Genomic DNA, 15,105 nt, shown 5'->3' with positions numbered 1-15,105 from the left:
AGTGAATAGAAGACCTTCAAAAGTATTGTAATTACTGTACAGTACAGCTCAGAAAAACTGAACACAAATGTGCAACTAATTAGCAAGCATGATAAAGAGTAGTTAAATTTTATTTATCTGGAATGCAAAGTTTGAGAAATTGCAGTATGTTTCTTCTAGAGCATTAAAGATGACTATTAACTAGTGCAAGAAAAGATATGATTTAGTTTACATGTGGAATGAAAAATTCTAATACACAAGAATGACAACCTGTGTAGTGATATCATCACTGATTAACTGATTTATAGTAATGAGAACTACCTCTTTCTTACAATAGCCTTTTGTAAGGTTTTTTAACACTAGATCCAATAATATACATTGTGTAAGGCATTTCTTTGATGAAATAGGAAATAAATCAATCAAATATAATATTTTTGATATTTCATGAAATTTCCCAATTTTGAATATAAAATATCTGGTCATGAAAGGATTAAATGAGAACAATTCTACAATTTCCAAATTTTTAATAACAAAACTAATTATACCACAATGATAGAAAAATGTTATGAAATAGTGTATTGCTAAACTGCAAGTCAGTTTTAAAGTTAACATGTTACCTCGCACATATACATAATTTTTGTTCTTGTTGTGTAGCAAATTTTCCATGGGAGAAGATTATAGAGACTAATAGATTCATGTAATTAGGGTTAAAATTATTATTATTGTTAATTTACATCCAAGATTAAATATTACAAATTTTACTACTAATGTAAAAAAATGCTTTTCACATCTACAAAGTTTTAGTCTTTGTGCCATTTAAGAACACCTGGACATACTGGAACTATGAATAAAAAACTTAAAAATATAAAATGACTGAGCAAGTTAAATGTATATTGAAAATAAAAAATAGTAATATATAAAAACCCAGTAAAAAATTAATATTCAATTAAAGAGTGCCATAAACTCAATCCATTTACTAAAGCATCAAACAATACACTTAAAACCCAAAGCCAAATATTATCATATACATTTTCAAATATTTTTTTCCTAAAGTTACTTCTTGTCAGAGGAAACTTTCTTTATTTTAAGTTTATCTTATAAAATGTGGAACTTGTATTTTGCCAAAAAACAGAAAAAGAGAAAACAGTCAGCTAAAACATAAGACTGATAAAAAAAGCTTTATTGAGTCATTTAAATTAATAGTTTAAAGTAAGACAGAAATGTATTCCTGTAGCTTAATTGACACATTCAGTCATAAAGGTGGATTTAAAATGGAATAAAATTGCACTGCTGGAATGAGTTGTAGCAAAAGTATGAATCCATCCATTTGTAGCAGGCAGACTTAGTTAGGCAAGTCCTTTTCTAAATGTACAGACAAAACTATAGTGAAAAATATCAGACCTTTGAGTATAAAAAAAACAGGTTTCATTTCAGACCTCTAAGAAACTTATCACATTTCTCTTTTGTGCTTTGTGTTTTGATTAATAATCATTTAAACACTCCTATCAGTAAAAACTAAATTATTGTGTACATTTTGTAATGTGACTCCACATTTCCTTTGCTTATTTATTATAAGGGGTTTCATGAAGTACAGAAATGAATATCTTCAAACATTTTACAAATTGCTTTAAAAGTTTTGGAGTTAAACATTGCACACATACACATTTGGATTTCTTTGCATTGTTACCTATCAACAATCAGGGTTTAACTGTTCTGTCTCAACAGGACCCAAAGGTTGTTTTTTTTTAAATTGTTGTTGATCATATTATCGGTAGTATCCATTACATGATATGAGACATACTTTAGATAAATAAGAATGTCACTTCTAACCAATCACAAAATTAGAAGGAAAAATGTAGTTTCAATATGATGTCATATATTGTTTAGCTGGAAATGAAGGTGTGAAAAGGAAACTAGTGTGAACAAATTATCCAATCATCTTTCAATATTTGTTGGATGTCCTTTCATAATGATAAATTACACAAAACCCAAATTAACAGCTGGAATTTTTTTTTGCCCCAAGAAGTAAAGAAAGCAGACTGGCATGACTGTATAAATGAGAATTTATGGGCAAGATTTCTCAGTAAAATGCGTTACTCTTATAAATGTTTCTATAGATTTGAAAAAAATTCAATAAGCATTTTGGATACTTTTTATAAAAGTAATAAGGACAGTTACTTTGGGATTTATTTCAGTAAAAAATGAATTATTCAATCAGTATTTCTCAAAAAATAAACACTTCATAAAGGCAAACAAGTTTTCAGTACTGGAAATCCTGGAAAAGTTCTTGAAAATCTAACCACATCACTCCTGCAACTCCAGTTTGTATTGACAACAAGCAATACCATTGTGTTAATCTCAGTTTTGTGGAAACCAATTTCTAGAAAACATGACTTGTAAAATATGACATGACTTGGAAACACTGATTACTAAAAGGCTTTGAACAATGTACTTTCATCTGCAAGTGAAGAAGTGTCACGTGACTATTGTTGGAATGAAATCATTAGTGGAAAATAAGTTTAAGATTTGTTTGATGGGAGCCATAAGATCATAAAATTGTTGATAGGACAAGAAAATAGACATTTCAGAAGTTTTCTAATTCCATATTCAACATAAATAATTCAAAAGTAATTAACAATGTTTCTAGCCTAAGTTTTTCATCTGTTATTGCATAAAATTCATTAATAAAAAGATACAGAGAGAAATGCAAAAGTAAAAGGCAACAGTATGATAGAATAAGTGTCATAAACCTAACTGCAGTGAAAGAAATAGTAAAATATTTGCTACTAAAAGCAGCCCATCAATTTATTCTTGATTAGCTCAACCATTATTTATACACTGATCAAAATAGGCAGGGATAAATTTAGTTGTTTGGTTGGTTGGCATAAAGCAACTAGGCTATCTGTGCCAAACAACTGGTAAAAATATAAAAGTAAAATTCTATAAAATGTAAATATTAATCAAGTTAAAAACTAAATGTCCAAAAGTCACATAAAAGACACAAATAGAATTAAAAAGGCCAATGGCTCCTAAAAAGTTAAAAATGCAATTAAGTTGGACAGTGTCACCATTGCCAATGACACTGTCCAATGTCAGAGGTAAACTTGCAGAAAAGAAAAGTCTAAAATGGTGCTGCTGCTTACTGTCGTAACAATGGCATGACAGTAAAACGTGTTCTATTATGACTTGAGTGTCACAAAGGCCACACATTGGTGGATCAGTCCCAGATAAATAAAAACAATGAGTTAAAAAACTGTGACCAATGCATAGCCAAGCCAGGACAATTTCCTCCTTCTGATCCTTACGGAAACAAGACAGCCAAAGAACAACAGAAGGTATGATCTGGAAAAGTTTCTTATGACACTGCTCATACTAAGCCAACTGTCGCAATGCTGAGCCTTCAATACAGGACCATAGATCATATACGAGATAGGCACGGCTGTGATGGCACCAGAGCAGACGGACTTAGCTGTGGTGTCAGGAAGCTCATTCGCATGAATATCAACATGGCCATGTATACAGAAAAACTGAATATACTAATGGAAGAAAGTAAAAAATGGGCCAGCCATTGTTGAATATTGACAAGAACAGGGTGAAACTAACGTTAAGCAATTCCAGGGCCAGTAGAGAGCTAAGAGAGTCTGTGTAAATAGTGCAATTGCTGTATTGCATAGCTTCTACATGTTAAGAGAAATGGCAGACAACTCAGCAGTGAACACTGAAACTGTAGAGGGGATCCTGTGAGAAACCACCAAGCCACAACAAACCATGGCAGAGCCCACAGAGTCACCTGATATCGAACCATCCGTATAAACGGGAATAGAAGAATGGTTCAAAAGATGTTCAGCAAAGATAAGATGATACTTCCAATTAGGAGTATTTGCCTTCTTCAGATAACTAAAGGAAAGGTCACATTCAAGGATGGTAATAAGCCATGGTGGAATGGACTGATCATTGGGGACAGCAATGTCATTCAATGAAAGACCCAATTCAGCCAGTTGTTCCTGGATACAAAGGCCAAGGTAGGAATTGCAGACTGTCTGTTCTGAAAGAGCACAGCCCACCGAGGAAGGAAGACACAATCCCAGGTGGGATGCTGTGGTAAAGATCGAAGCTTGGTAGCATACTGTAGAGAAAGTTGCAAACAGTGGAGGTGAAGAGGAGGTTCATGGGACTCAGTGTACAAACTCTGTACTGAATAAGTGCAGAAAGTCCCCATGCAGAGCTGAAGCCCCAGAAGGTGAATGGGGTCGAGCATCTTCAAAGCTGAGGTCCTGGCAGAACCATAGACTAGAGACCCATAGTCTAGTATGGATCAAATAAGGGCATGATAGATCTTGAGAATAGAACATCAATCGATTCCCCAAGAGGTGGAAGAGATGATACGGAGATGTTTGATGTTCAGTGCCCTTGTACACTTGACACGTAGCTGCTTTATATGAGGAATGAAAGTAAGCTTATGGTCAAAGATAAACCCCAAGAACTTTGATTCAGGAACCACGGAAAGAACAACATCCCAGAGATGAAGCTCAGGATTGGGGTATAGACCCCATTGGTGGCAAAAATGCATGTAAATGATTTTGGAAAATGTGATTGAGGGCAGTCTGAAGCTTTTGCTCAATAAACCTCATGTTCGACGACCTACATGAGATGTGGGAGTTGCCGACATAGAGTCAGTTAGAAACAGTAGGAGGAAGTTGTGTAGTGATAACATTGATTTTGATACTGAAACCTGTGACACTCAAGACACAGCCCTGAGGGACTCCATGTTCCTGTGTGAAAGAATGGGAAAGTGTCAATGCACATGGGCTTGGAATCACCTGTCGAGTAAAACGTTTTGAATAAAAATGGGATGACTACACAACCTATATGAGTGGAGGTCTCACAAAAATGCCGTACCTCCACTTCATGTCATAAGCCTTCTCAAGATCGAGGAAAACAGAAACAAGATTTTCCCTCTTGAGGTCTCAAGTCGAATCAGGTGGTCCATGGTGGAGCACTGTCAATAGAACCCACACTGGGTGGGCATGAGGAGGTTGTTTGATTCAAGGAACCAAACAAGATGAGCATTAAACATCCTCTCTAAGACCTTACAGAGACAGCTAGTCAAAGCAATTGGACAATAATTAGAAGGAATCTTAGGATCCTTCCAAGGCTTAGAGAAAGTGAGGACAATAGCCTGGTGCCAAGCATCAGGAAAAAACATTTTCCTGCCAGATCTGGTTAAAAACAACCAGAAGAATAGCAAGAGAGGTAGGAGAGAGAGATGATGCAGCATCTTATAGTGAACATCATCAGGTCCCACCGATGTACTGCCAGACCAATGAAGAGCAAGTTTGAATTCCACCAGTGTTAGGGGGTGATCATACTCATAGAGACAATTGGCCCGAAAGGAAAGAGGCAATTGCTCTGCCCACCTCTTAATGGCCAAGAAGGCAGGGGAAGAAACAGAAGTGCTGGATGCATGAGAAAAGCTCTCACCAAGAGTATCTGGCCATTGGAGAGCAAGATGGAAAGGGGATGGGAAGAATACCTCCCACTGACCTTCCAAATTCTGCCCCATATGACTTTGGAACTGGTGGAAGAAGAGATGCTAGTTGCAAACTTAATCCAAGATTCCTTTTGGCTTTGATGTCTGACCTGCCAAGCATGTGCATGAGCCTGCTGGAAAGCGATGCAGCTGGAAAAGTAACCCAGGCCCATTTCTGAGCCTTCCATGCCTGCTGGCAGGTTGGAGACCACCATGAATGAGGATACTATGGGAAACGTGTCAAGGTTTTAGGTATAGAATGAACAGCTGCTTGAATGAAGCAATCAGTTACTACCTTCATGCAGTTGTTAATAGATGGAAGACTCACAACAGCAGGATCAAGTTCCGAGAGAGAGGTGAAAGAGATCCAGTTGGCCAAGTCCAACTTCTGCCATGGCACTTGGGTCGGGTGGCATTAACCACTGCCAATGTCCCACAAAACGATAGGAAAATTATCATTGCCCCATGGGTCATTGTCAACCCTCCAAGAAAAGTGAAGGGGAGCAGAGAGATAGATCAATGACAATAAAAGACTGACTAGGTGCATGAAAATAAGTATAAGGACCATTATTGAAGAGAGAAAGGTTGTGATCCAAGAGCATACCTCTACGGAACTACCCCTCACATCGATATTAGCACCACCCCAAAGGGGATTGTATCCATTAAAATTTTCTAGGACTAAGAAGGGAGACAACAACTGTTCAACAAGCATAAAGGTCTGATTGATCATAAGTATCTCCAGGAGACAGGTAGAGGTAGAGAGAACAAACAGTATGACCCAATGAAACATGGATGGCTATGGCCTCCAAGGGTGTATCAAGTGACACAGACAAGATGAGCACGTGCTGGCCGACCAGTAGCTGTTTTTTTACTATTTCTTTTTTTTTAGGATTTGAAGAATCGATCATGAGCACTATACCCAAACACCAGCATCAGACACAATGGCCACAACAGTCATTGAGAATGCCTAACACTGGTACTCATTTGACCCTTACCCAACAGGACCAGCCGACTGACCCTGAAAGGGCCACCCACCTACAGGAATTCAAGGCCAAAGTGGTGTGTTGCAGTGTCCCAGACTCAACTACCAGGATCCTCTCCTCCCCTTCACAAGTCGCCATGCATGGCAAACACGTGGGTTGATGTTCAGATCCCAGAGGAGATAAACTGAAAATACAAAACCTTCCCTGGCAAGTTCAAATAATATGTTTGATAAATCCTATTTGGTTACATGCTAGAGTAGTTTTGATTCTGGCCAAAGCATAGTGTTTTGAGAAAAAATGCAAATCTTTATCACTTGTTATTAAACTGAAGTTGAGAAAACCTGAAACATAATTAGGGGACTGTATATGATGAAGAATTCTTCAATGCTTTGTTCACTGATATGTTCTTTTTTTTTTACTTGAGTAAGTGTTTTTCAATAGTTTAGGTGTTATAAAAAACAATAAATGCACATCAGCATAATAATATCCAAAGGATTAAAGAATTAATAAAATATAAAAATATCTGGCTAGTTTCCATCAGTCACACTTGTTATTCTGAATTAGCTATAGGATTATAACCTTGTTGTTATCATTCCATTTGATTACCAGTGACTTGTCTGTATAAATTACTATTACAAATCTAGAGTAAATTTCTTGCCAATTTTTATTTGAGTCCTTAAACCAATCAGCTTTTGTAATTATACTGAGAAAATCTGAATAGCTTTAGCCTTTAAATAACTGGAAAAATTACATCTTTGATGATTAAAAATTTCATATAGGAAGAGAACTCCAGACCTCCCTAAAATGACAGCATACAAAAGACACTATGACAAATGCCAAAGACTTGTGTATCAACAACTTTTCATGTTCAGACACCTCCTTTGAAACATAATGAGAACCACAAACAAATGTAAAGTTTCTTAATACAACTCCTGCATTTTCAAAACAAAATTTTAAACATTATCCTTTGAACTGACTTATTAATAAATTACTCTGGCAAAAAAATAACAGAAATTAAAAAACTTTCAGACAAAGGTACTAATTTAAAATTAATTTACATATATAATATTTTCAATAAAAGTATCTTAGGATAATTATAAGTTGCTTAATTACATACTTTAGTAAAACATTGTGATTAACCTTATGAAACAAAACATCATGAAAATATAGGTGTGTGTATATTTACATAATTTTTCTTTCCAAATTTCACTTACATCTTTTCATTGTTATGTACACGGATCCAGAATGTCGTGCTTTTTGGAACAATCGAGTCAACTCGGTAAGAAACTAGGAAAGGAGAAGAAGAATTAACAAGTCTCCAATAAATTGTAAAGTTTAGCCTAAAATAAAACTGAAATACGTACCTGTATATCAATGATTATTTTGTTGCTTTTTTTTTATGTGGTTGAGGGGGGAGATTGATGAGTCAAATGACTTTCACATTACTTTTTCATACTTCCTTTAGAAAAATTGCTACTTGGACATGCTACTGTAACTGAATAATCATCAGGCTTTTTAGTTGATTATATCTAACTATTTGATTATTCTGATGAGATAGCTCCCCAAAAAAATAAAAAATCCATAAATCTACAAACTGTGTTTCAATACCAAACGAGGGCAGAGCACAGCTCACCCATTTTGTAACTTTGTGCTACACTAAAAATATAATAGCAATATTTATGTTACTTGGATAACTGGAATAATCAGATCCCCTAATTTTGAAAGGTTACTTAGTTTCACAGAAAAGGTGAAAAGTAGTTGGCAAAGCCACCTGATAACTAGGTATCATGGAGACCAACAACGTAAAAAAGGCCAAAAGGTGGGACACAGAAGGATGAATCAGAGGAATGGAGAAGCAAATGGATCAATGTCGAAAACTTGTAACTTCCATTAATAGACAGGCAAAGTTGAAGGACAACAGGGACAGGATAAGAAGAAAGCAACTCGAAAAGAGAGTACAGTCCTGCAAGTGATGGACTTGACAAATACCACATATGAAAATGAAGGAAAAACACCTCTGGGTGAAAAACAAACATATGAAGTTGAAGCAAGAGAGGGTATATGGGGCAGAGAAAGAGGGGATCTGGAAACCAGGGTTGTACAAGCTAAAGAGACACCACCAACTGGACCCGAAAAGGAGTGTTGTGGATCAAGGCAATGACATGAGGGAGGAGACAAAGAGAAGGACAGAAAAAAATGAGACCACTCCTGACAGAAAGAATCGACCACCAGCACCGAAGAATAAATAACTGGGGACCAGACGAGTGGAAGCTTGGTATTGAAAGAAGTGACAAATGCATTAATGAGGGTTTTGCCTAACTGAAAGCAAACCCAAAGAAAAACCTGATGGTGGAGAGACCACTACGTGGGTAGAATCCAGTCTGATATCAGGTTCATAGCTCCTGGAACATGACAAGCTATGAGACATACCCAATGACAATGAACCAAAAATAGCAGGTCCAAAGCATGGAAACAAAGAGTCTTGGTATGGGTACCCCCACCCTGATGGTTGATATAAAAAACAACCATGAAATTGTTTGAGTGGATCATGACCAACCCATCCATGAGAAGAGAGAGGAAATAGGAACATGGCCATTTGCTCAAAGTCATGTTATCATTCAAAAATGTGCTTCAGCCCAACAAAGGAACATCTGTGAAAAGATGGAGATCCAATTGAGGGGGAAAGGGGATACCCAGTAAGTCATTGGCATGGTTGAGCCATCAAGACAAATCCCCAAGAAGAGAAGAGGGGGCAGCTTACTATTGAGGACAAATGATCCCTAGAAAGATTCCACTGGTCTTCCATTGTCCACTGCAAAAGGTGCGGCCTTAAAGGAATGAATAGTTTTAGTAAAGCCAGAGTCCCCCAAAATGAAAGAACCTCACAAGACAGGCATAAATGAAAAGCAAAAATCTTGATAACGAGACATTCCATTGCTCACAGGTAACGAGATGAAGGCTAAGCCCAACTGAGGTGAGAATTAATGCGCATGCTCAGGCTGAAAAATGGAAGTATGAGAGGAATCCTTCTGAGAAGGAGCAAAGAGAAGCCAACTGTCCATTTAATAAAGGAACCTCAGCCCTAATCCATGAATATGGTGGGTGAATGCCCCATGACTTAACTGAGGACATAAGAAGCAGAAGCAATTAAAAAGGGAAGAGCATGGAACTAAAATACTTGATTCTGAGAGATGAAGCAGTGAAAATGTCTGTAGGATGGGGCAATTGGAATGTGTAAAAAATATCCGATATATTGACCTTGGTCATCCACAGATTGGGTAAAACTGATCACCAGAAAGAAAACCTCTATCTTGAATCATGGGAGAATTAAAAACTGGTTGAGAGACAACAGGTCAATAACCAGATGCCAGTCCCAGGTTTTCTTGAGGACCACAAAGAGATGAGAGTAATATCCTAGAGTAGGAGTAAATACTCTCGATGGCATTCTTGGCTAAGAGATCTAAGACCACATCCTCAAGATACTGAAGATAAATGGGGTCAGATGGAGGAGAGAGGAGAAGAAGAGAAATGGAGGGATAGGCTTGGGTGAGAACCTGAAGAACTAAATTGTCAACTGAAAATTGAGATCAAAGGTTGACAAAGTGAGACAGACAAGGGCCTACTGGGCCAGAAATGACAGGATAGTCAACAACAAGACGAGTAACGACCTTGGCATGGTGAAGTGGGAGGGCAGGAAGAAGAAGAACGGGAAGCAGGAATGGGATATGTAGATTGAGCAGGCCTAAGAACAGAAAAGCAAGGTTGAGAAAGATGAGCAACCAAAGAAGACATTGAGAACTGATACCAGGCTATCTCGGTCCAGGTTTCCAGAGAATCAGGAACACTACTGAAGATCTCTGGGTGAAGAAAAGATGCCTAACAAAGATCAGGGAGATAAGGGAGGCAGGTAAACATTTGTTAGGATAGCAACCTGAACCAACAATCCCAAGAGCAGAGAAAACAAGTAAGAAGGGATGGTGCAGAAGAAATAGAACAAGATAAGGTGGTGAGAAGAAGAGAACAAACCTTTCCAGAAAATCCTTTAGGAGCATGATGAAGAAATAAGAAGTGATGAGACATAAAATAAAAGGGTTATAAGAAAGAGACAAAAGTATGAAAATTGAGCACTAGAAAGTGAAATAAAAGTTAAGGAGTCCACCCCACCACACCTCCTATCACCCTAAGAAGGTAAAAGATATTCTAAAGAGTGTGAATCAAAGAAGGGAAATGAAGAATGGCTGTAAGCCATGACAAAAGAGTCAAGCAGTTGAGAAGGGTAAGGAATGTGAGTATGGGTGCCCAGCTGTTCAAGAAATGTATCCAAATGGACTATAATATCAGGAGAAGGAGAGAAGACAAAGTAATCTTGAGTCTAGGTTTTGTGTGGTAAAGAACAAAAGGAATTGAAATACAGTAAAAAAGGAGAGTTCTAAGGACATACCTACAAAATCTGTCAAGAAAAAGATTAGAAGGGTGAGGATTTTCTTCCATTAGTAAAGCAGTCTCTACAGTAAACCCTGGTGGAAAAAACAGCTGGTCATAATCATTGTCATCCTGGTTAGGTTCAAACCGAGGAAAAGGAACATCAGCCAAATGGATGAAAGAAGGAAGCCCTGTATGCATGAGACAACCAACAACTCATTGAACAATGGCATGCCACAGTTGATATAGGTCCTGTGTTAGTAACAAAGTCACCTTCACAGGACAAAGTAGAAATTACCATTACTTGAGAATTCATAATGGGTAGGCAGGAAAAAAATTCTTGTTCTATTAAAAAAGGAAACAGTTAAACTTGAATGAAGTTAGTAGCTGGTAGTCATCGGGTTAAAGCCTGTTCTTCCCCAGCACACATCGTTGACTCTGAGAGTCGTGTCAGAACCAATTTCTACTAACACAGGAATTTCATCATTCGCCACAATAAATCTCAAATTCATATGAACAAACTATAATTCAGAAAACAGAAATATTTCTAAAACAAATAAGTAGAAACAATGAAAATCAAACAAAAGTTGAAACTGATATAAATTTGTAATCAAGCAAAATCAAAATTTTGTAGTCTCATGGAGAATGAGTTAAAACACACGACTATACACTAGAATGCCAATCGAGATAGTGAGGATTGTACTAGAATAATAGAGGGAGATAGCTGCACTACTATAGATGGCACAATATTATGATCAGCACGTTCTGAAATGGTACAAAAATGAAGGGATATAAAAGACTGGTGTGCTGTCAGCAAAAATATTTTTAACAATGCTTAAAGGGCAAACCAGGATTGAGTTAGCTTTGGGTGAGTAGAGGTTCTAAATTAATATTTTAGGTAACCATGAGCCCCCTATGAAGCTTGATATGAAGTAGTATAACAATGTGGCATGTGCTATCAGAATTTTGAATTCCTTCACTCTTTATTGGATACCTTGATGAACTTGAATATCTGCATTTAATTTGGTTTTGATATTTTGATTGGTTGTGTATGTTTTATATTCTAAAGCCACTAGAGAAAAATATCAAATCCATTCTAGATGTGTTAAGAATGGGTCACTGGGGCAAGTGAATTTTAAAATCTTTATTCAACAAAATATTGAATAAATAATAGAAACACAAGCACAGACTCAGTCAAACACCATGAAAAAATGCAAGTAATAACAACTGATTGGCTGTACATGTACATATGAAGATAAACAACATTCATTCTCATTACCCAATCAAAAACTACAACTAGTAAAGCACTTGAGAATGCAACATCTGCCCTGCAATGTTTTTTACTTTTGCAGTAATCAAACTAAAATATACACCAAGCAATTCCTCTCCCTCAAAAATCATCGTCTAGATGTCAATATCCTCTAGTTCTCAAGATTGGCCATTTTTCAAATTCCTAATTGCCTTCCATTAAAAAGAAAGTGGTTGAACTTTATATGACCTTGACATACACTCACTAAAGGTTAATCAACTGATCTTTGAAGAAAACTAAACCTTTATATCAAATTTGATCAAAATCTTATAAAAATATGAGTTACTTTATATGCACACACACACACACACACAGAAAACAGAGTAAAAGCAAGATCTCTACTCAGGCCAGAGTGGGGGTAGATATGCCATATCTTAAAACACGAGAGAAGAGGGTATATGATATACACAAGATTATACTCCATTCAAATTAACACATTACCTAATTTCTGTACCTCTGATATTGAATATTACAAAGAATGGAGTTTGAAATTTTGTGAAAAAAAAAGGAAAAAAAGTAATAGTTAAGGTAAAGGGAGAAACAAACTAGAAAGAAAATAAAAGCTTTTTCCTGTGGATTCATGCAAAATAAGAATAAAAGATATCAGAAAAATTACAGTGATAGAAGGTCATTCAGCCCAGTAAGAATACTCCTGTTCAAAAAACTATTTTTTTCAACTTAACTAGATGCAGAGATCTTCATAACCATAGATACAAGGGATATTTAAAATAAATCCAAGTAAATGTGTACATATCAAACAAACCATTCTACAAGTTTGTAACTAACTGAAAAGAAATTATATCATATAATAAGAATGCACCTAGGTTTCAAAAGTTTAAACTTTCCTAATGCTCAAGCTTCAATTTTGATCAAACTTTATCATTCCACCATTAAAACAGACAATCCAGAGGCAGCCTGAATAAAACCTTAACAGTATAAACACCTAATTCAAGCTTCTCCTATCCATGTTCTACAAAGAATAAGTTCATTCTATAAACTGTTTGTACTTTATATTTCCAAATAACAACATCTAAGTTATTCCACTTTCTACTACCACCCTATTCCAAACTACATAAAGAAACCCCCTCCTCTTACATCTAACTCTGATGAGTTAGGTACTCATTAGATCTTAAAACTAGAACACTCCCTTTATGCAAATAATAAATATCATCAAATGAAATGAATATTTTTACTTAGATTATTATTTTTATAGATATATCTATGATGAATGAATTTTTTTGAGCAATTTTTTATTGGTCAGGAGTTTATCATAAAATTCTGGACAACTGTTCATTCTTGATTTACTTCCTGATAAGAAAATCAAACACTGACTATGAACAAATACCTGCTATTTAAAATCAACTATCTATGTGTTTGACAGGTACAAAATCACTTGCTAAGTAATTTATGAAATAGTAACATAATGTTGTATGCTGCAGCCTTCCTTGTAGTCATCTTCAAAGGAAGAAGCAAATGGCAATGCTCAGTCATTCTCAGCCATATGACTTCTCTACTCAGTTAAAAAAAATTATAATTCACGGTTCTCAAAGGCTCATAGTATTTAATAGAGGTAAAAAGTATAGATTATCAACAAAGTGAAAACTGTGACATTTAGGCATTTGAAGATAATCTGCCAGAAAATTGAGATAGCTCTAATTTCTAAGTAGGCATAAAAAAATCTCCAAGTGAAATTTGGTGAAATGAGCCAAGCACTTTTAAGTATCCTCTCTTTCACAAATGAATTCTATGTTATTATTATAGCTATTCATTTTTACTTTTAAGAGGTTCAGTTTCCTAATCATTCATTTAGAAAAAAAGGTTTCAGATGGGACATAAAAGTTAGTGATAAATACATTCCTTTGACTAATATTAATAAAGCATAACAAGCTTCATCAGCATTCTCTCCATTTAGATTAGCCACCTAACCTTTCTCTCTCAAACTAACTTCCCATTCTTGGAAGTCAGCACAATTAAATTTCTCTATTCACTGTCAAGGTTCGAAATAGTATTTTCCCTTACAATGTAACAAACAGTCACAGCTTTAAAAAATTCTCCAACCTCAGATGTACAAGACAGCAGCACAACTATTAGACTAAATTGCCTGTGTAGGTAGTAAGGTTTACATCCCCGTCAATGGCAGCAACATTAATTTGTTAGTAATCTAAATTCTAATCTAAGGTCACCCAATATAGTTCCAATATGCTTTTATTTTGTCTTTGTTTTGCTTATGATTTACAAGTTGATAATGTATTAGTATTACATACATGGAAAGATAGCTAATGTAAAAAGCTGATGTAGAAAATATGGCATTCGAAAAAAAAGGGTTAAAACTGCACAGTTGCTTTAAAGTAAGAACTTGATATATATTTTTAATATCAGTAAATCTAACTGCTAATTGTAATGGTAAAACTAAAACATAAATGGGTTACTCAGCAAACTACTTTATTATTATAATTATATAATACTAATACTATTAGTAATAGTATAATTTATATATGAAGTATCTCACTATCTGTATATCTAACCGATGATTTAAATAAAAGTGGGACAATATTAAAACATTAATACATCGATTATACAAAAATAACGCTTACCGTTTCATTTTCTAACAAAACCATTATTTTCAGAACCCGTTTATTTTAAATACTCTAATAGTAATACTAAACTCGTGGTGTAAATTTGTGAAAGTTCACGTGTCAAAGCTATGTTTTAAGTTTTCTGTGCGTGCTATTACTCATACTCATGCAGTGTAATGTACGAAGAGCAAAAATTGACATATATTTATTTTAAAAAATAATGACATTTTAATACCACCACTAAATTTTTCGAAAATTTTAATATTGTTATTTGTAAACCTATATATTATTGATAATATTTGTTAA

General features: G+C 35.4%; 1 protein-coding gene across 1 annotated transcript in view; it reads right to left on the bottom strand.

Moving 5' to 3' along the window:
- The window catches only part of LOC106465203 (signal recognition particle 14 kDa protein-like), a gene marked incomplete at its 3' end in the record, with an annotated part of 18,250 nt that extends 3,263 nt beyond the window's left edge, over nucleotides 1-14,987 (bottom strand). Inside the window, exons 1-2 of the mRNA XM_013925405.2 lie at nucleotides 14,818-14,987; nucleotides 7,707-7,779 (exon numbers count right to left, since the gene is read on the bottom strand). Of these exons, the coding sequence (XP_013780859.2) occupies nucleotides 7,707-7,779; nucleotides 14,818-14,841 (97 nt within the window). The remainder of the gene's footprint in view (nucleotides 1-7,706; nucleotides 7,780-14,817) is intronic.
- Nucleotides 14,988-15,105: the final 118 nt, after the last annotated feature.

Source organism: Limulus polyphemus, unplaced genomic scaffold, assembly GCF_000517525.1.
Source record: "Limulus polyphemus unplaced genomic scaffold, Limulus_polyphemus-2.1.2 Scaffold1866, whole genome shotgun sequence".
In the NCBI taxonomy this organism is placed as follows: Eukaryota; Metazoa; Arthropoda; class Merostomata; order Xiphosura; family Limulidae; genus Limulus; species Limulus polyphemus.
This window is presented reverse-complemented; position numbering and strand designations above follow the sequence as displayed.